This window comes from Salmo salar, chromosome 23 (genome assembly GCF_965601325.2).
Source record: "Salmo salar chromosome 23, fSalSal1, whole genome shotgun sequence".
Classification (NCBI taxonomy): domain Eukaryota; kingdom Metazoa; phylum Chordata; class Actinopteri; order Salmoniformes; family Salmonidae; genus Salmo; species Salmo salar.
The window spans coordinates 7,553,753-7,575,007 of NC_138313.1; the positions used below are offsets into that span (position 1 = coordinate 7,553,753).

Here is a 21,255-nt window from a genome sequence, read left to right on the forward strand (position 1 = left end):
TCTAGGTGGTTTTCTGTGGTAAATTACTCTGTCCAAACTGACAACATGTTCCGTGGTATATTTTCACTGTATCAGTGAGGTCATTCTGCTTTAGCTAGCTAGCTACTTCTCAGTGTCAGTCTGTATTGTATGTTTAAGTGATAAAGGAAATATTGGCACGGATGTTCATCGAGGGCCAGCAAACCGTGCCAATATATCCTCCAAACACTGGCTTTGAGGGCATTATCACTTTTATACAACGGGTCACTGACATATTCAAATAATGATTGACATATTTTTAATTAAAAACGTTATTTTTATGAATTTATTCAAACAATTTCATCCTTACACAAGATATAGCCCCGACACAAATCTAGGGTTGCTACCGAAGCCGGCTGGTTGTTTGTTCTATCGGTTTGGTTGCCAGAGACGCGACCCAGTCGTTCGGTCTTTTTGTTCTGTACCTATGGACGAGACCCAGTAGTTCGTTCTAAATGTTCCATTGCCATACTGGCTGGCAACGTTCTTATCTCTTGCTTGCTAGCTAGCCAACTACGGCTAACTTACAGTCACGTCAAACATTGCAGCCAGAATAACAACACTGTGATGGCATTTGCATTTGTTTAGGCAGTTTTCCAATGACATTTATTTGGACACATCCATAACAGTGAGCTAATGAGGCACGATTTCGCCTGGCATAGAAAATGTGCTCTTTCGTCAGTACACTGTTATTCAGAGGAGTTAGCCAACAACACATCTGACACAATATTTTCAAACTGAAGCTGGAAAGACTGCAAACTAGCTACACTTCGTTTCACTTGACCTTTTTTCAGTTGACGTTTCTTTGTATATATCCATAAAAATGATTCATGATTTCAACTGGCTGAGAAACAATGCCTGTGTTTGTTTCGTTCCGTCTCCCGACACATTCATTACTATGGGACAGCAGGAGATTGAATTTGAATATTGAAACAATGTTGCAAATGTCGGAGAGACAGACAGCAAGGTTTCCAAATCTCTGCTTTTGAAAACTAAATGTTAGTCTAAAAGAAATGTGAGATAATGTCTAGATGATTTTTATAGTGGAGATCTGCCTCGGTTGATGAGACGGTGGATTGAGCAGTCAGATGGAACAGAGTAAATAGGCATTTTAACGTCATAGATTTAGCCGGTGGTAACTTGTGGAATAGACACCGGCTGGAATGCAGTTTTAACCAATCAATATTCAGGATTAGACCCACCCTTTGTATAATGGAGTGTATCGACTGCATGTATCTTCTCATCCTCTTTCCTGTGTCATCTATTAAAATGGACAGATAGGTGAAGCTGTTTTTATACGAAAAACCAAGTCGGGTTGATGTAGAATTGATTAGATACTACTGATTGTGTATAAACTATCTTTCTGATCATGTATAGACTAACACCATTCTATCTTTCCCGCTGAGGTGACTGTTGCCTATTGCGGCAAGTAGTACTGATGGTTCACACTACCAGTGTGCTTTCTAACTCTTCCTCTCTCCTCTCTGTGTCTAGGCTCACGAGCGCTCTGAGAGTGTGGAAGTCACATTTGTGACCCAGCTGGTGAGGAAGCTGATGATCGTCATCGCTCGGCCGGCACGCCTGCTGGAATGTCTGGTAAGAGGAACGAGAGGGGGAGACGAGGAATTATCGGAGGTGCTTCCCAACAATGTTTCCTTCAAATGAATGAACATTTCACACCTAAGTGCTTACCGGAGGGAGATAGATGATGAATGTCTATATCACGGTTTTCAAGATGACACAAAAAATAAATTTTTCCTATTTTTCTCGTAAATTCGTTCCTATTTGCAAGACAGTCATTTTCTTCCTATAGTTAATAAGCCACCTAGCCATTTACTCCTAATTGTGTGGCAACTCGACCACTATTATTATTGTCATCTGTCCTCAGAGGCAGATGCACTGCACGTGCAACAGCCTACAACACATACGTTTATGTATCACCCATAGGAGCTCCCTCCCATCCATCCAGCCACCCAGCACCGTTTCTCAAGCAGCCCAAGCATGCGGCTGCTCTCTGCCCAGCTAGGGAGAGGGCAGTGGGGGTAGAGATGGTGCTTCATCACCCCCTCCTCCTCCTCCATGGCTAAGCAGCTGGAACCATCCCTCCACCTCATCACTCTCTCTGGAGCTGGGAGGTAGGGAGGGAATGACAGAGAGGGGGGTGGAGAGAGGGGGAGGCTGCCCCTGTGCTCACGTCTGTATTTTTGACTAATCACATCCACCCGATCCTGTGACAACACACAAGATGGGTTTTTACAAATGGACATACACACAGCTTGGAGAGGTGGTGGTGGGGGTAACCTGGGTGGTAGAATACATATCAGCGAGTCCAGATCGGAGGAGTCTGCAGTCACATGCGGTGTCCCACAGGGGTCAGTGCTGGGGCCTATCCTGTTTTTGATTTACATGCTCCCTCTGCTAAATCCTCCGAGATTATGACATCAACTTCCACTGCTATGCTGATGATACCCAGGTCTACTACCGTAATTTCCGGACTATTACATCCAATATCCAATGATAGGCGTGGCGCGAATTACAAATTCCTCAAAAATACAAAAACTTCAATTTTTCAAACATATTACTATTTCACAGCATTTTAAAGACAAGACTCTCCTTTATCTAACCACACTGTCCGATTTCAAAAAGGCTTTACAGCGAAAGCAAAACATTAGATTATGTCAGCAGAGTACCCAGCCAGAAATAATCAGACACCCATTTTTCAAGCTAGCATATAATGTCACAAAAACCCAGAAGACAGCTAAATGCAGCACTAACCTTTGATGATCTTCATCAGATGACACACCTAGGACATTATGTTATACAATACATGCATGTTTTGTTCAATCAAGTTCATATTTATATCAAAAAACAGCTTTTTACATTAGCATGTGACGTTCAGAACTAGCACACCCCCCACAAACTTACGGGGAATTTACTAACAATTTACTAAATTACTCACGATAAACGTTCACAAAAAGCATAACAATTATTTTAAGAATTATAGATACAGAACTCCTCTATGCACTCGATATGTCCGATTTTAAAATAGCTTTTTGGTGAAAGCACATTTTGCAATATTCTAAGTACATAGCCCAGCCATCACGGGCTAGCTATTTAGACACCCGGCAAGTTTAGCCTTCACCAAAATCAGATTTACTATTACAAAAGTTTGATTACCTTTTGTTGTCTTCATCAGAATGCACTCCCAGGACTGCTACTTCAATAACAAATGTTGGTTTGGTCCAAAATAATCCATCGTTATATCCGAATAGCGGCGTTTTGTTCGTGCGTTCCAGAAACTATCCGAAATGGTAAATCAGGGTCGGGCGCATGGCGCATTTCGTGACAAAGAAATTCTAAATATTCCATTACCGTACTTCGAAGCATGTCAACCGCTGTTTAAAATCAATTTTTATGCAATTCATCTCGTAAAAAAGCGAAAATATTCCGACCGGGAATCTCCTTTTCGGCAAACATAGGAAAAAACACAAAGACGGGGGCGGCCAGTGCACACGCCTAAGCCCACAGTCCCTTGATCGGCCACTTGAGAAAGGTGATAATGTGTTACAGCCTGGGGCTGGAATGACGACATTCAGGTTTTTCCCGGGCTCTGAGAGCCTATTGGAGCCGTGGGAAGTGTCACGTTACCGCAGAGATCCTTTGTAATTGAATGAGATGTCAAAGAAAGACAATAAATGGTCAGACAGGCCACTTCCTGTAAAGGAATCTCTCAGGTTTTGACCTGCCATTTGAGTTCTGTTATACTCACAGACAACATTCAAACAGTTTTAGAAACTTTGGAGTGTTTTCTATCCAAAGCCAATAATTATATGCATATTCTAGTTACTGGGCAGGTGTAGTAACCAGATTAAATCGGGTACGTTTTTTATCCAGCCGTGAAAATACTGCCCCCTAGCGATAACAGGTTAAGCGCACCTGAATATAAGCCGCACCCACTGAATTAAAAAATATATATTATTTTGAACATAAATAAGCCGCACATGTCTATAAGCCGCAGGTGCCTACCGGTACATTGAAACAAATGAACTTTACACAGGCTTTAACGAAACACGGATTGTAACAAAAATAAATAGGCTTTAACGAAACACGGCTTGTAACAAAAATAAATAGGCTTTAACGAAACACGGCTTGTAACAAAAAATAAAAAATGAGCAGTAAGCTTTAGTTGTCTTTTTGCACGGAGTCAATTCCTCACGCTGCTGTTTCCAACGTCTTATCATCGACTCATTAAGACCAAGCTCCCGTGCAGCAGCTCTATTTCCTTTTCCAACAGCCAGATCAATCGCCTTCAACTTGAAAGCTGCATCATATGCATTTCTCCGTGTCTTTGCCATGATGAGGGTGACAAAATGACTACCGTAATCAGAATGATGGGAAGTTTGAGAGCGCTCGATTTAATCTAAACAGTAAACAAAAAAGTTGTTTGACCTTAACCCGTTCGGCAATTTCATTGGTCTAATGAAAGCTTCATGCCGCCAAAAAACTGAACACATCACAGAATGTGTTTTTTGTAGAAAAAAAATTGAAAGTGGGAAAAATCCATATATTAGCCGCGTCATTGTTTAAGCCGCGATGTTCAAAGCGTGGGAAAAAAGTTGCGGCTTATAGTCCAGAATTTACGGTACATTAACGCAAACCGGACTCCATCTCTACCCTAGCAAAACTCAGCAGCTCCCTAAAGGACATCAGGGCATAGATGAATGAGAATTTCCTCGAGTTGAACAGTAGCAAAACTGAGGCTATGCTTATTGGGAAAACCAATCAGGTCACCAGTGCTGGAAACATCTGCCCTACAATCAATGGCCAGGCCATCTACCTGTCCTCTGTCATCTCCAACCTAGGAGTCAAGTTTGATCCTTCTCTGTCCTTTGAGGCCCACATAAAACAAATATGAAAAACATAATTTTTCCATCTTGAAAACTTTGCCCGAGTGATACCAATACTTTCCCACGCCTTCATCTTCTCTCGGATTGACTATGGCAATGCTCTGATTGGGGGCCTCCCATCCAAATCACTACAGAGGCTCCGACTAAAACAGAACAGTGCTGCCAGGGTCCTGACCAGGACCAAGAAGTCTGACCAGATCACCCTGATCCTGGCCCAACTCCACTGGCTCCCGGTCAACTACAGGATCGACCTAAAAATTACAATGTTTGTATTTAAAGCCTTGAATGGAATGAGCCTCACCTACATCAGCAACCTCATCTCAATCAGCGAGCCACCTCACTCTCCTCTCCAGCCACTCCCTACTGAGACACGTCTCCGAACTATCGGGGACAGAGCCTTCTGCTACCTAGCCCCTCGCCTATGGAATGCTCTCCCTGACCATCTGAGAGCTAGTCTGGGTACCGGTCTTTTTAGCTAACATTCCATTCCTTTCCACTCCATGCCATTGCCAAAGAGACTGCCTTTCGGCAATCTCAACATTCAATATACAGCTGGATTTACGGCGGAGTTGCTCATTGGTTGTTGGAAATAGCATTAATATTTTCCATGACAATGATGTGGAGCCTCTAAAATAGAATTGAATTATAACAAAGTAAACAATAAACATTTAGCTGTTAGCTAGGCATGTTGTCATATTTTGAGGCTTAAAATCAAAGCAAAGATGTTTTGTGGTTAGAATTGCAGTAGCATTTATTGCAGCATGTATTTAGGTAGAGAATTAAGATGTGCGCTAGCAACTTTTGACAGATTGGTTTCGTCTGGACAAACAAAACATTTTGCTTAGCAACCGCATACCAACGTGTTCTGTGGAGAGAAAATAGTTATGGAATTCCAATATTTGGATAATCACTGTGATTGGAGGATAGCTGTGAGGGTTATCGAATCAGGATCAACTCCTCTGTTCTCTATAGCTCATTAATGATAGAATGTTCATATTTGAAGATGAAAGGCCAGAAAGGCCAGTCTCATTGGCAATGACAAGGAGTGGAATGTTCGCTAAAGAGACTTGTGCTCAGGCTATCTGAGAGCCGCTCCATCACTCAATGCTTTTAAAATGGGCCTTAAAACCCACTTCTACAGACTAGTCTTTTTCATAGTCCTAGTCCCAATATAAAATGTATTTTGCACCTTGCACAATATTGCTATTTTACCTACCTTGATTCTAAATGTATGTTGTTTTTATTGTATATATATATATTGTATATATATATATATATTTGTTTCCTCGGTAAAGCTTTGAGATAACTCTGTAATGAAAAGTGCTATACAGTTACATGTATTATTAGAAAGTCTTTGTCAGACGACAAGGAAATAAAGGAGTGTTCACATACAATACAGTACAGTAAAGTGCTGTTGTGGATTCTTTTGCAGTACATTCTCATTACCTCCTCTTGATTATGCGCTCATGATTTGTGCTGTGGTTGAGCCAGTGAGCCACAACAAACAAACAAACAAATACACTCATTCCAACCTGTATTGCATTGCCTGAATGACTTTGGCTGATTATAACACCATCTTCTCCAATCCCCCTCTCCTTTCCCTCCCTCTCCCCTCCCCCTTCTGTCTCTCCCTGGTGTACAGGAGTTTGACCCGGAGGAGTTCTACCACCTGTTGGAGGCAGCAGAGGGCCATGCCAAGGAGGGCCAGGGCATCAAGTCAGACATCCCCCGCTACATCATCAGCCAGCTGGGTCTCACCAGGGATCCCCTGGAGGAGATGGCCCAGCTGAGCAGCTACGACAGTGGGAACCCAGATACGCCAGAGACAGACGACTCTGTGGATAGTCGAGGGGCCACGGTACCTGTTGTAGCTCCCCCTAAAACCAAGGCCCCACGGGAGGAGGACTTTGAGAACATCAAGCTCATTAGCAACGGGGCTTACGGGTAAAGACAGACAGCCAGACAGGCAGGCTTGTACCTTTATAAGACAGTAGATTAAGACTGAAGCGTCCCCATGGGTTTGTTAGCCCATGACAATGACGATAATGATCATGAGAGTTCTAACACTGTTGGTCACCCTTTAATTATTTATCTTCTCTTCCCCTTCTCTCTCTCTATCTCTCTCTCACCCCTCTCTCTCCATTTCTCTAACCCCTGTCTCTCCCTCTCTCTTTCTCTTTCTCTCTCTCTCCCTCCCCCCTCCCCCCTCTCCCCCTCTTCTTCCCTCCCCCTCCTCCTCTCTCCCACAACCATTTCTCTCCGCAGTGCTGTGTTTCTGGTGCGTCACAAGGAGACCCGTCAGCGTTTTGCCATGAAGAAGATCAACAAGCAGAACCTAATCCTAAGGAACCAGATCCAGCAGGCCTTCGTAGAGAGAGACATCCTGACCTTTGCTGAGAACCCCTTCGTGGTCTCCATGTTCTGCTCCTTCGAGACACGCAGACACCTCTGTATGGTCATGGAGTATGTGGAGGGTAAGGGCTGATCATACAGCTCATTTAAACACACAAACAAACAACAATAGACACCTCTGTATGGTGATGGAGTATGTCGAAAGTAACAGCTGATCATACACACAGTTGACGTACGTCAAGGCTGGCCAACCCTTTCCCTGGCGAGCTATTCGTTATGCAGGCTTTTGCTCCAAACACACCTGATCCACCTAATCAAGGTCCTGATGAGCAGCTAGTTAGTAGAATCGGGAAGTGGCCCCCTTCTTCCTTCCACATTGTGTACACACTGACACCGTTTCTTCCAACTTCATGTTTGTGAGTGGGGGGTGTATGTGTTCTGACTGTCGTTGCCTCTGCCCTCCGCAGGTGGTGACTGTGCCACCCTGCTGAAGAACATTGGGGCTCTGCCTGTGGACATGGCACGCATGTACTTCGCTGAGACCGTGCTGGCACTGGAGTACCTCCACAACTATGGCATCGTACACAGAGACCTCAAACCTGACAAGTAACACACACAGGAAGGCTGTATCTGTCTTGCAACTTCATTTTGATACTTTATGGGCTTTAATAATTCACCCGCTAAAAGCGTTATTCACCATCTCAGAATGCTTCCATCTCTCTCTCTCTCTCTCTCTCTCTCTCTTTCTCTCTCCTTCCCTACTTCCTTCCTGCAGTCTTCTGATCACTTCGATGGGCCACATCAAGCTGACAGACTTTGGCCTGTCTAAGATCGGTCTGATGAGCCTCACCACTAACCTGTATGAAGGACACATAGAGAAAGATACCAGGGAGTTCCTGGATAAACAGGTACAGAGAGAGACACCTCTGGCGCCCAACACATAACACCCTAACTCTGTCACTGGTCACTCAATCTTCCCTTATGTATAACAATGTGTATGACAGAAGTGTATGACGATGTGTACAGGTATGAGACCGAATGCAACATTGTGCTGTTAGAGTGTATCAAATCAAATCAAATTTTATTGGTCACATGCACGTTTAGTAGATGTTATTGCAGGTGTAGCGAAATGCTTGTGTTTCTAGCTCCAACAGTGCAGTAATATCTAACAAATAACAACAATACACACAAATCTAAAGTAAAGGAATGGAATTAAGGATATATAAATATTTGGACGAGCAATGTCGGAGCGGCATAGACTAAAATACAGTAGAATAGAATACAGTATATACATATGAGATGAGTAATGCAAAATATGTAAACATTATTAAAGTGACTAGTGTTCCATTATTAAAGTGGCCAGTGATTTCAAGTCTATGTATATAAAGCAGCAGCCTCTAAGGCACGCGTGCTGTTTTCAGTTCTCTCCTTGCCTATACTTGACCCTTCCCCTCTGTGCGTGTATTACCAGGTGTGTGGTACACCAGAGTACATAGCCCCAGAGGTGATCCTGAGACAGGGCTATGGGAAGCCAGTAGACTGGTGGGCCATGGGGGTCATCCTCTATGAGTTCCTGGTGGGCTGTGCCCCTTTCTTTGGAGACACGCCAGAGGAGCTCTTTGGACAGGTCATCAGTGGTGAGTACCAGAGATAACAGGAGCACATTAACACAGGAGTCTGCATTTTTAACAGAGAAAAAAGGACGGAAAAAAATAGAATAAAATAGTTTTCTAAACGAATGTGGAAAAATGCATCTGACTAAAGTTTCTGCTCTCTGTCTCTGTAGATAAGATCATATGGCCAGAGGAGGAGGAGGCTCTTCCTAACGATGCCCAGGACCTCATCTGTAAACTCCTCAGACAGAACCCTCTGGAGAGGCTGGGTACAGGCAGTGCTTTCGAGGTGAAGCAACACCGGTTCTTCTATGACCTGGACTGGAACAGTCTGCTGAGACAGAAGGCAGAGTTCATCCCTCAGCTGGAGTCAGAGGAAGACACCAGCTACTTTGACAGTAAGTCACACCTATTCTACATGATATACAGTGCATTCGGAAAGTATTCAGACCCCTTCCCTTTTTACACATTTTGTTACGTTACAGCCTTATTTTCTGAAATGGATTCAATTAATGTTTTTGCTTTGTCATTAAGGGGTATTGTGTGTAGATTGATAAGAGGAAAAAACTATTGAATCAATTTTAGAATAAGGCTGTAACGTAACAAAAATGTGGAAAAAGTAAATGGGTCTGAATACTTTCCAAAGGCACTGTAGACGTACCTATACTAACACCCTGAACCTACCCTGCTATTCCTTTACTCACACTCCATAGTCATTGAAATAATAGAATACCGTTTAAACAGTCGCTGTACTTCAACATAGAGCTTACCCTTCATAATTGCTCTACACACGCTTATTCTATCTTCCAGTCTCCGTGTACTATGTCATGAAAATGAGTTTGTCATGTAACTTAATCTTGTTTTCCTCTTTTTTTCTCTCTCTCTCCAGCCCGTTCAGACAGGTACCACCACATGGACTCTGAAGATGAGGACGACACTAACGATGACGATCACGTAGAGATGCGGCAGTTCTCCTCCTGCTCGCCCCGCTTCAGCAAGGTAAACCATGTTCGCACATATAAATACACACACACACACACACACATTCACACACAACCACCACTGCTGCAAATGTAATCACTCCGGGTACTCGTTGTAATTAAAACTGTGTAGGTGTACAGCAGTATGGAGCGTCTGTCCCTCCATGAGGAGAAGCGGGCCCCCCCACCCACCAAGCGCAGCCTCAGTGAGGAGGGAGGAGAGCGCATCGACAGCCTCAGTGGGCTCAAGTCCAGAGACCGCTCCTGGCTGGTGGGGTCACCTGAGATGTGAGTATAGGGGCTCTTCTGAGGCCAGCAAACCAAAGCCTAATTTACTATAGTGTATACTAATTATTTAAGTCTTCCACTATAGGAGGAGGTGTCTGTGTCTTGCATCAAATAAAATAAAATTGTATAAGTCACATGCACCGAATACAACAGCTGTAGACCTTAGAGTAAAATGCTTACTTACAAGCCCCTAACCAACAATGCAGTTTAAAAAATATGAGTAAGAATAATAGAAATATCACCAACAACAAAACTATAGCCTTATAGATTTTAAATCCCTAGCACTTCACTTAGTTAGGGTAGTTGACTCAACCTTTTGACAAACACAATATTTGGTATGTTCTGCATGTGTAACGCCCCTCTCCTGTGTCTCCCTCCCACAGCCTGCGTAAGCGCCTGTCCGTCTCGGAGTCGTCCCACACTGAGAGTGACTCCAGCCCTCCTCTGGCGGTGCGTAGACGCTGCTGCTCCGCCATCATCGAGATGCCACGCTTCGCCATCTCCTCGGAGGAGGAAGGAGGGGTGGCCCCCAGTCGTAAGAGCCCCAGCCTGCTCAGCCAGACCCCTGGGGGAGTCAGGGGCCCCCGCAGTGAAGAGCTGCCCCTCTCCATCCCAGAGCTCCCCATAGGGAGAGAGCTGAAACTGGTCGAGTCCCCCACCACAGCTGGGTCCATCACCAGCCAGCTCAGAGCCACACTCACACGTCAGTACTGGCTAAACAATATACTCACTCTATAGATGGGTGTCTGCTTTGATTTCATTCACATGACCAGGGATGCAAACTAGTCACCTTTCGGTTTATGTGACCTACGTGAATTGTGTAGATCTTTTTTTGGGGGGGGGGTATTGGATCACTACTGGCTGTAAGCAAACGAGTGATGAGCGTTTGAAGCAATACTGGCTGTATCCAAGGCTCAGCCAATCGTTCACATAACAACAGAATGCAGCATGCGACTTAAGAGAGAAGAGACAACCAATTTGCTAGTTACAGAATCAGCGTGCGCAGCCCTGAACGATAACGAAGAGTTAGGTGAGAAGCCTGACCACTGAGACGTGGGTGAGAAGGTGATGAAGCGTACTTCATGAGCTGTATCTGAAAAACATCTGGCATTTGGAAAGTTTGAGGTGAGGGAGAAAGTGTGGTGCAACAAATAATATTAGCATTGTTAAGTATCTTGCTATAGTAGCTGGATCGAATTAACGTTATCAAATAATTTAGTTTATTGTTTGAAAATTAGCTGGCTAATAAAGTCAGACAGCTAGCTAGCTAGCTAACGTTACAACATCAGATGAGCTAACGTTAGTAACCTAACCAATTCGCTATAGCATTAACTGGTATACGACTCCTTGCCGTTCTTCAAATGATCACGCGTTAGTTGCTTAATGGACCCTGGCAATCTGTGTGAAATGTTAACTAGTTAACGAACTAACTACTATCTGTGAACTAATGTTTTCCCTCTACAGTATGTGGTTAATTTTCAGAATATGATCTACATGATCTGTGTGTAAAATAAAAAGTGGTTAATATGAACCTAACTCACAGCTAAAAAATGTAAAGAAAGCAATCCAATGTTATTTGTTGCCTAGACTTGAGAAAAAAGTCTTGAGAAAAAACAATACACTAATATTGCAGTAAGCCATGACAGCCTTTAAAACTGAATGCTTGTGACCACACACATAGTGCACTTGGGGGAAAAAACCCCATCTTAAAGTAGATATAGAATGAAACAAACAGGCATTCTATCTTTGCTCTATTATAGTGGTCATTATAGTAGACATTGATCAAGTGCAGAAAGCTACATGTGTGCAAAAATAACGTTCACTGAGTAAATAAATTAATGACACCCCCCTCACTCACACAAAAATGTTCCTGTCAAGTTCAACACAACAAAAGCAATATCCTTGGGCTACACTGCACAGTATTACATTGTTCACTTTCTGCCTGTGGACATCTGATCTACAATGTGCCAGCAGAGCATGATACCCTTTGTTGGCATAACTGATCACTTTCAGGCAGAGAGTACACCTGGCATACCCCTTTTATCCACTGTATTGAAAGAGGGAAAGTGTGTGGCATTTCTTTCACCTCTATTGGCATCCAGCATAAGCCAGGCGCAGCTACACTTGATCCCTGAATCCACTTGTTTATTAACTGGTATACAACTCCTTGCCGTTCTTCAAGTTATAACGCGTTAGTTGCTTAATGCACCTTGGCAATCTGTGTGAAATGTTAACGAACTAACTACTATCTGTGAACTGATGTTTTCCCTCTACAGCATGTGGTTAATTTTCAGAATGAGAGAATTAGGCGTTGCTTGTTAAACAAGTGGATTCAGGGATCAAGTGCCAAAAGCAAGACAGTAACCACAAGCACATATCTAAATCCACAAAGAAATGGTTAATTGGTCACAAAATCTATTTTGCAATGCACATCTCAGTCTCCGGACTTGAAACTCATTGAAAACCTGTGGTTTGAATTTATGAGGGCAGTTCATAAGCGCAGACAAAGGATATAAAGGATCAGGAAGGATTCTGTATGGAAGATCCCTCCCAGTGTGTTCTCTAACATTTTAGAAAAAGGCTCATTGCCGTTATCCTTGCAAGGTGAGGTATTGAAAGGTATTGAAAACAGGGGTGTACATTTTTACCCCTACCTTTTTGATAAAAAGATGATTACTTGTTAAACAGAATCTCTTTCACTGAGCATTTGTATTAGTATAAAATATGACAATATCCCAATTGTTTTAGCATACAATATAACTCAGTATTTGAATAATTTTTTTATACAGTCATTTTTGCTCATATTTGTCAAGGTTGTCAATAATTTCAGACCCCACTGTATATACATATACACTCCCCTCCATATTTATTTGGACAGCGAAGCTACATTTTTATATTAGCCTCCATATTCCTTGCACGCATTAACTACATCAAGCTTGTGACTCTATAAACTTGTTGGAGCATTTGCATCCTCCCCATAAAAAAAATTATTGAATTACATTTTAAAAATAACACCCTTGCCTTTCGTGAACTAACACTTGCATTTACCTTTTTTCCCTACTAGCACTGACTTTGCTGATAGCTACTTTATTGAGGAAAAATGTACTTACTACGACTGTGATGTGTGGTTGGCTCACCAAGTTATCTTAAGATGAATGCACTGTAAGTCGTTTTGGTTAAGAGCATCTGCTAAATGCTTAAAATGTAAATGTTTTGGTTCTGTTTTGGATTATATTTTTCAGAATAGAAACTGAATGGTGAATAATAAATTGCCATTTTGGAGTCACTTTTATTGTAATTAAGAATAGAAGATGTTTCTGAACACTTCTACATTTGCCATTTTAGTCGTTCAGCAGATGCTCTTATCCAGGGCGACTACATTTAGTGCGTTCATCTTTTTTATGGGAGGGGGAGAGATAAGACTGAGATGTCTTATTTAAAATTCTAATTTAAGATACTCTTCTACAATCATGTGGATGCTACCATGATTATGGATAATCACGAATTAATCGTGAATAATGATGACTGAGAAGATTGCAGAGGCACAAAGATCATACGCCCAAAACATTTTTAGTTGTATACTCTGAACGGCATCTCACTTATCATTATTCATGATTCATTCATGATTTTTTTTAAATCATGGCATTATCAAGATTAATTGAAATGTGTTCAGAGACATCTTATCTACTCACTTAAGCCCTATTTACCCAGATTATGTAATTATTACCCGGGTATGTATGCTTTTCCAGAGGATGATTCGGACGGGATTAGTTTTACCAAACTGCCCCGTCTAATTATTTTTATCTTCTCATTCAAAATGTACCATTATGACGGAAGCATTTTGCTACACCCGCAATAACATCTGCTAAATATGTGTATGTGATCAATAAAGTTTGATTTGATTTGGAGTCTGTTCTAGGCTTGAAGATATTTCAACTTGTCTAGATATAGCCTAATATTATCAATAAGAACCATTAATTAATTAATTGGCGTATTTTTTCAATTTATCAATTCATTGGCACACTATCAGCCACTTAACCTTTTAAAAGAGAAATAGGCACTGAGAAAGTTGACATATGACAAAACAGATCATTCATCTGTAAGCTATGTGCATAGCACTTTGTTTTAAGCATCAACTTGTTCCCATGTTCAAATCAAATGAAATACATTTGTATTTGTCACATGCGCCGAATACAACAGGTATTCACCTTACAGTGAAATGCTTACTTACAAGCCCTTAACCAACAATGCAGTAAAAAATAAATAACACATACCGTAAATTCCGGACTATAAGCCGCAGCTTTTTTTCCCAGGCTTTGAACCTCGCGGCTTAAACAATGACGCGGCTAATATATGGATTTTTCCCGCTTTCTATTTTTTTTTCTTCAAAAAAACACATTCTGTGACGTGCTCAGTTTTTTGCTGGCATGAAGCTTTCATTAGACCAATGAAATTGCCGAACGGGTTAAGGTCAAACAACTTTTTTGTTTACTGTTTAGATTAAATCGAGCGCTCTCAAACTTCCCATCATTCTGATTACGGTAGTCATTTTGTCACCCTCATCATGGCAAAGACACGGAGAAATGCATATGATGCAGCTTTCAAGTTGAAGGCGATTGATCTGGCTGTTGGAAAAGGAAATAGAGCTGCTGCACGGGAGCTTGGTCTTAATGAGTCGATGATAAGACGTTGGAAACAGCAGCGTGAGGAATTGACTCAGTGCAAAAAGACAACTAAAGCTTACTGCAAATTTTTTTGTTTTTGTTACAAGCCGTGTTTCGTTAAAGCCTATTTATTTTTGTTACAAGCCGTGTTTCGTTAAAGCCTATTTATTTTTGTTACAAGCCGTTTTTTGTTACAAGCCGTGTTTCATTAAAGCCTGTGTAAAGTTCATTTGTTTCAATGTACCGGTAGGCACCTGCGGCTTATAGACATGTGCGGCTTATTTATGTAAAAAAAAAGTTGTTGTTTTTTTTAAATTCAGTGGGTGCGGCTTATATTCAGGTGCGCTTAATAGTCCAGAAATTACGGTAGTTAAAGAGCAGCATTAAAATAACAGTAGCGAGGCTATATACAGGGGGTACCGGTACAGAGTCAATGTGGAGGCTATATACAGGGGGTACCGGTACAGAGTCAATGTGGAGGCTATATACAGGGGGTACCGGTACAGAGTCAATGTGGAGGCTATATACAGGGGGTACCGGTACAGAGTCAATGTGGAGGCTATATACAGGGGGTACCGGTACAGAGTCAATGTGGAGGCTATATACAGTGGGTACCGGTACAGAGTCAATGTGTAGGCTATATACAGGGGGTACCGGTACAGAGTCAATGTGCGGGGGCACCGGTTAGTTGAGGTAATTGAAGTAATATGTACATGTAAGTAGCGTTAAAGTGACTATGCATAGATAATAACCAGAGAGTAGCAGCATAAAAGAGGGGGTGGGGGGGCAATGACAATAGTCTGGGTAGCCATTTGATTAGCTGTTCAGGAGTCTTATGGCTTGGGGGTAGAAGCTGTTAAGAAGCCTTTTGGACCTAGACTTGGCACTCCGGTACCGCTTGCCGTGTGGTAGCAGAGAGAACACTCTATGACTAGTGTGGCTGCAGTCTTTGACAATTTTTAGGGCCTTCCTCTGATACCGCCTGGTATAGAGGTCCTTGATGGCAGGAAGCTTGGCCCCAGTGATGTACTGGGCCGTACGCACAACCCTCTGTAGTGCCTTGCGGTCGGAGGCTGAGCAGTTGCCATACCAGGCAGTGATGCAATCAGTCAGGATGCTCTCGATGGTGCAGCTGTCTAACTTTTTGAGGATCTGAGGACCCATGCCAAATCTTTTCAGTCTCTTGAGGGGGAATTGGCTTTGTCGTGCCCTCTTCATGACTGTCTTGGTGTGTTTGGACCATCATAGTTTGTTGGAGATGTGGACACCAAGGAACTTTAAGCTCTCAACCTACTCCACTTCAGCCCTGTCGATGAGAAAGGGGACGTGCTCTGTCCTAATTTTCCTGTAGTCCACAATCATCTCCTTTGTCTTGATCACATTGAGGGAGAGGTAATTGTCCTGGCACCACACGGCCAAGTCTCTGACCTCCTCCCTATAGGCTGTCTCATCGTTGTCGGTGATCAGGCTTTTGTGTCGTCGGCAAACTAAATGATGGTGTTGGAGTCGTGCTTGGCCATGCAGTCATGGGTGAACAGGGAGTACAGGAGGGGACTGAATACGCACCCCTGAGAGGATCTCCGTGTTGCGGATCAGTGTGGCAGATGTATTGTTACCTTGTTACCCTGGACCACCTGACGGGGGCGGCCCGTCAGGAAGTCCAGGATCCAGTTGCAGAGGGAGGTGTTTAGTCCCAGGGTCCTTAGCTTAGTTATGAGCTTTGAGGGCACTATGGTGTCGCTACAAGACCATGGTGATTGCCTACGGAGCTGTGAAGGGAACGGCACCTCCATACCTTCAGGCTCTGATCAGGCCCTACACCCAAACAAGGGCACTGCGTTCATCCACCACTGGCCTGCTGGCCCCCCTACCTCTGAGGAAGCACAGTTCCCGCTCAGCCCAGTCAAAACTGTTCGCTGCTCTGGCACCCCAATGGTGGAACAAGCTCCCTCACGACGCCAGGACAGCGGAGTCAATCACCACCTTCCGGAGACACCTGAAACCCCACCTCTTTAAGGAATACCTAGGATAGGATAAAGTAATCCTTCTAACCCCCCCCCCCCCCCCTTAAAAGATTTAGATGCACTATTGTAAAGTGGTTGTTCCACTGGATATCATAAGGTGAATGCACCATTTTGTAAGTCGCTCTGGATAAGAGCGTCTGCTAAATGACTTAAATGTAATGTAAATGTAAATGTAATGTGTTGAACGCTGAGCTGTAGTCCATGAATAGTATACTCACGTAGGTGTTCCTTTTGTACAGGTGGGAAAGGGCAGTGTGGAGTGCAATAGAGATGGCATCATCTGTGGATCTGTTAGGGCTAGGCTTTCTGGAATAATGGTGTTGATGTGAGCCATGACCAAAAGTGAGTGCTACGGGTCGGTAGTCATTTAGGCAGGTTACCTTAGTGTTCTAGGGCACAGGGACTATGGTGGTCTGCTTGGTATTACAGACTCGGTCAGGGACAGGTTGAAAATGTCGGTGAAGACACTTGCCAGTTGGCCACGCAGCCTTGTGAATGTTGACCTGTTTAAAGGTCTTACTCACATCGGCTACAGAGAGCGTGATCACACAGTAGCCCGGAACAGCTGATGCTCTCATGCGTGCGTCAGTGTTGCTTGCCTCGAAGCGAGCATAGAAGTTATTTAGCTTATCTGGTAGGCTTGCGGCTCCGCTTCCCTTTGTAGTCTGTAATAGTTTGCAAGCCCTGCCACATCCGATGAGCGTCGGAGCCGGTGTAGTAGGATTCAATCTTAGTCCTGTATTGATGCTTTGCCTGTTTGATGGTTCATCAGAGGGCATAGGGGGGTTTCTTATAAGCGTCCAGATTAGAGTCCCTCTCCTTGAAAGTGTCAGCTCTACCCTTTAGCTCAGTGCGGACGTTGCCTGTAGTCCATGGCTTCTGGTTGGGGTATGTACGTACGGTCACTGTGGGGACGACGTCATCGATGCACTTATTCATGAAGCCAGTGACTGATGTGGTGTACTCCTCAATGCGATCAGAAGAATCCCAGAACATATTCCAGTCTGTGCTAGCAAAACAGTCCGGTAGTTTAGCATCTGCGTAATCTGACCACTTCCTTATTGACCGAGTCACTGGTGCTTCCTGCTTTAGTTTTTGCTTGTAAGCAGGACTTAGGAAGATATAATTATGGTCAGATTTGCCAAATGGAGGGCGAGGGAGAGCTTTGTACGCGTCTCTGTGTGTTGGGTAAAGGTGGAGCAAAGGTGGTCTTGAGTTTTTTATCCCTCTGGTTGCGCATTTAACATGCTGGGAAACAAATTCTTACCCAAACTGTGACCAGCACCTGTTATACACTGTAATACTCCTCAAAACACAGCAATGTCAATTCGCACGGGATAAGTATTATCAGAGGACCTTGGAGTTTGCCAAAAAACAGTAACATTATTCTGGCTGGAATTATTACTCTCCTGCCATGTGAAAATGACTGACATGGCAGATTCTCACGTGACTAAAATGACTGATGTGGTGTTTTGTGCTCATGCACATAATTACTGTACCCGACCTCCCCCAGTAAAACTAATCCCGTTCGGATAGGGCTTTATAAATAAAATTACTCCAGTCATCATTCAGTTACTATTTGGCAAAATACACCGAGTGCACAAAACATTAGGAACACTTTCCATGACTTAGACTGACCAGGTGAATCCAGGTGAAAGATATGATCCCTTATTGATGTCACTTGTTAAATCCACTTCAATCAGTGTAGATGAAGGGGAGGAGACAGGTTAAAGAAGGATTTTTAAGCATATTGACAATTGATATACGGATTGTGTCTGTGTGCCATTCAGCAGGTGAATGGGAAAGACAAAATATGTACGTGCCTTTGAACGGGGTATGGTAGTAGGTGCCAGGCGCATTGTTTTGAATGTGTAAAGAACTGCAATGCTGCTGGATTTTTCCCGGTCAACAGTTTCCCATGTGTATCACGAATGGTCCACCACCCAAAGGACATCCAGCCAACTTGACACAACTGTGGGAAGCATTGGAGTTAACATGGGCCAGCATCCCTGTGGAATGCTTTCGACACCTTGTAGAGTCCATTCCCCGACGAATAGAGGCTGTTCTGAAGACAAAAGGGGGTGCAACTCAATATTAGGAAGGTGTTTCTAATGTTTTGTACACTCCGTGTAACCCAAAAAAAACTGCCAATCCAATGAGTTGCAAGGAATAATGGACCACTGGTTATAATATATTTTATTTAGCAGATTATTTTATCCAAAGCAATTTACAGGCATGCATGCATACATTTTACATGTGGGTGGTCCCAGGAATCAAACACACATTCCTGGCATTGCAAGTGCTATGCTCTACCAACTGAGCCACACAGGACCACAAATTAAAGGTGGCATTCTGAACTGTCACCTCAGGAAACATTTGATCTCAAATCCAAAATGCTGGAGTATAGAGCCACATTTTAGCTTCACTGTCCAAATAAATATGGAGGGGAGTGTATATACGCTGCAATAGAATTACATATTGACCACTGAGTTATAGGTGTACTCTATATTTACCTCTCTATTCCTCTCCTCCCTTCCTCCTCCCTCCTCCCTCCCTCTCTCTCTCCATAGCGGGTAGTTCAGGAGATGTGTGGGAGCGTGGTACAGTTTCAGGAGCAGACAGCGCTACCTCTACCCCTAAGGCCATCAGTGACCTGGCAGTTCGGAGGGCCCGCCACAGACTGTTGTCTGGAGACACGGACAAACACACCCAGTCCAGACCCCTCAACAAGGTCATCAAGTCTGCCTCCGCAACTACGCTCTCACTCATGATCCCTCCAGGTACACATGGGGGTGTGTGTGGGGAGGGATAATTAGTGTGTGTGGTGTGAGCGTGTCTGAGTACTTTTTCAGTGTGAGTGTGTCTGTTTGCATTTATTTCTATTTTGGAGTTATTGGATCTTGGGCTTAGTATTCAAAACTTGAGGTAAAACTGTTGGTAATATAATACAGGTGTGTATGTATATACTGTATTTACTACTGGTCTGATCTCCCTATCAAAATCTCCTCTCCCCTCTCATTAGACCACCACGGAGCCTCCCCATTGGCCAGCCCCATGTCACCCCACTCCCTCTCCTCCAATCCCTCATCCAGAGACTCCTCCCCCAGTAGAGACCTTTCGCCGGCCGTAGCCAACATCAAGCCCGCCATCATCATCCACCGAGCGGGAAAGAAGTACGGCTTCACCCTCCGGGCCATCAGGGTGTACATGGGAGACACGGATATCTACACCGTACATCACATAGTCTGGGTGGGTAGTAGGCCCAACGATACTGGCTGCTTTACGCTCATTGCCTTAAACTAAAAGAGATTTAACACTACTAGTTATCCGGTTCTTCATCCGATTCAAGGACAGTGTTACCAGTGAGTTGCCAGTGATATGTTGTATATTTTCAATCTCTATCTCTCTCCATTTTTCTCCTCTCTTTCTCCTCTATTTGTCTCTATTCCTCCCTCTCCCTCCATCTCTCTCTCTCCCTCTCTGTCTCTCTCAGCATGTGGAGGAGTGTGGTCCTGCCCATGATGCAGGGCTGAGAGAAGGAGACCTCATCACTCATGTGAACGGGGAGGCTGTCCACGGCCTGGTCCACACTGAGGTGGTGGAGCTCATCCTCAAGGTACACGCACGCCCACACACACACACACACACACACACACACACACACACACACACACACACACACACACACACACACACACACACACACACACACACACACACACACACACACACACACACACACACACACACACACACACACACACACACACACACACACTCTAGCTCCTGTCTTATACGTGTTGTGTCTTACCCTCAGAGCGGTGGTAAGGTGTCCGTCTCAGCCACGCCCTTTGAGAACACCTCCATCAAGGTAGGCCCCGCACGCAAGACCAGCTCCAAATCCAAGATGGCGCGTCGCAACAAAAAGACCAAGACCAAAGATGGAGGCCAGGAAAGGTTGGTCTCTTTGCTGAGTGATCTCACACACTTACCATGCACCGTTCCTCTCAGAAGTCATGGTAGATGGAACATAAATTCTGTTAAATGGATTGTTTGTTTGTGTCTTTTTAACTCTTCAGCTGTGTGCGTGTGTGTTTCCATTAGCAGCGGCAAGAAGAGGAACTCTCTGTTCAGGAAGATCACTAAGCAGGCGTCTCTGCTCCACACCAGCCGTAGTCTATCCTCTCTCAACCGCTCCCTGTCTTCTGGAGAGAGTGGACCAGGGTCCCCCACACACAACCTGTCCCCCAGGTCACCTACACCTGGCTACCGCTCCACGCCTGACTCTGCACACTCTGGTAAGATACACACACACGGGGCCACAAATACAAACCTTGCACAAGGTCTTGAAAAGGTCATAAAAGGTGATGATTATAAATGCGTAAAGGTCTGACTGTGTGTTTCTGTGT

General features: G+C 43.8%; 1 protein-coding gene across 2 annotated transcripts in view; it reads left to right on the top strand.

Annotated features, from left to right (window-relative positions):
• Window positions 1-21,255, top strand: part of LOC106584010 (microtubule-associated serine/threonine-protein kinase 2) — a 160,722-nt gene that overhangs the window by 133,455 nt on the left and 6,012 nt on the right. For both annotated transcript variants that reach the window (XM_045706497.2, XM_045706496.2), the window contains 15 exons: window positions 1,513-1,614; window positions 6,568-6,869; window positions 7,191-7,399; window positions 7,745-7,883; window positions 8,053-8,185; window positions 8,749-8,914; window positions 9,064-9,288; window positions 9,780-9,889; window positions 10,004-10,158; window positions 10,542-10,861; window positions 19,417-19,626; window positions 19,869-20,095; window positions 20,340-20,462; window positions 20,664-20,803; window positions 20,951-21,144. In XM_045706497.2, coding sequence (XP_045562453.2) covers window positions 1,513-1,614; window positions 6,568-6,869; window positions 7,191-7,399; window positions 7,745-7,883; window positions 8,053-8,185; window positions 8,749-8,914; window positions 9,064-9,288; window positions 9,780-9,889; window positions 10,004-10,158; window positions 10,542-10,861; window positions 19,417-19,626; window positions 19,869-20,095; window positions 20,340-20,462; window positions 20,664-20,803; window positions 20,951-21,144 — 2,755 coding nt within the window. The remainder of the gene's footprint in view (window positions 1-1,512; window positions 1,615-6,567; window positions 6,870-7,190; window positions 7,400-7,744; window positions 7,884-8,052; window positions 8,186-8,748; window positions 8,915-9,063; window positions 9,289-9,779; window positions 9,890-10,003; window positions 10,159-10,541; window positions 10,862-19,416; window positions 19,627-19,868; window positions 20,096-20,339; window positions 20,463-20,663; window positions 20,804-20,950; window positions 21,145-21,255) is intronic.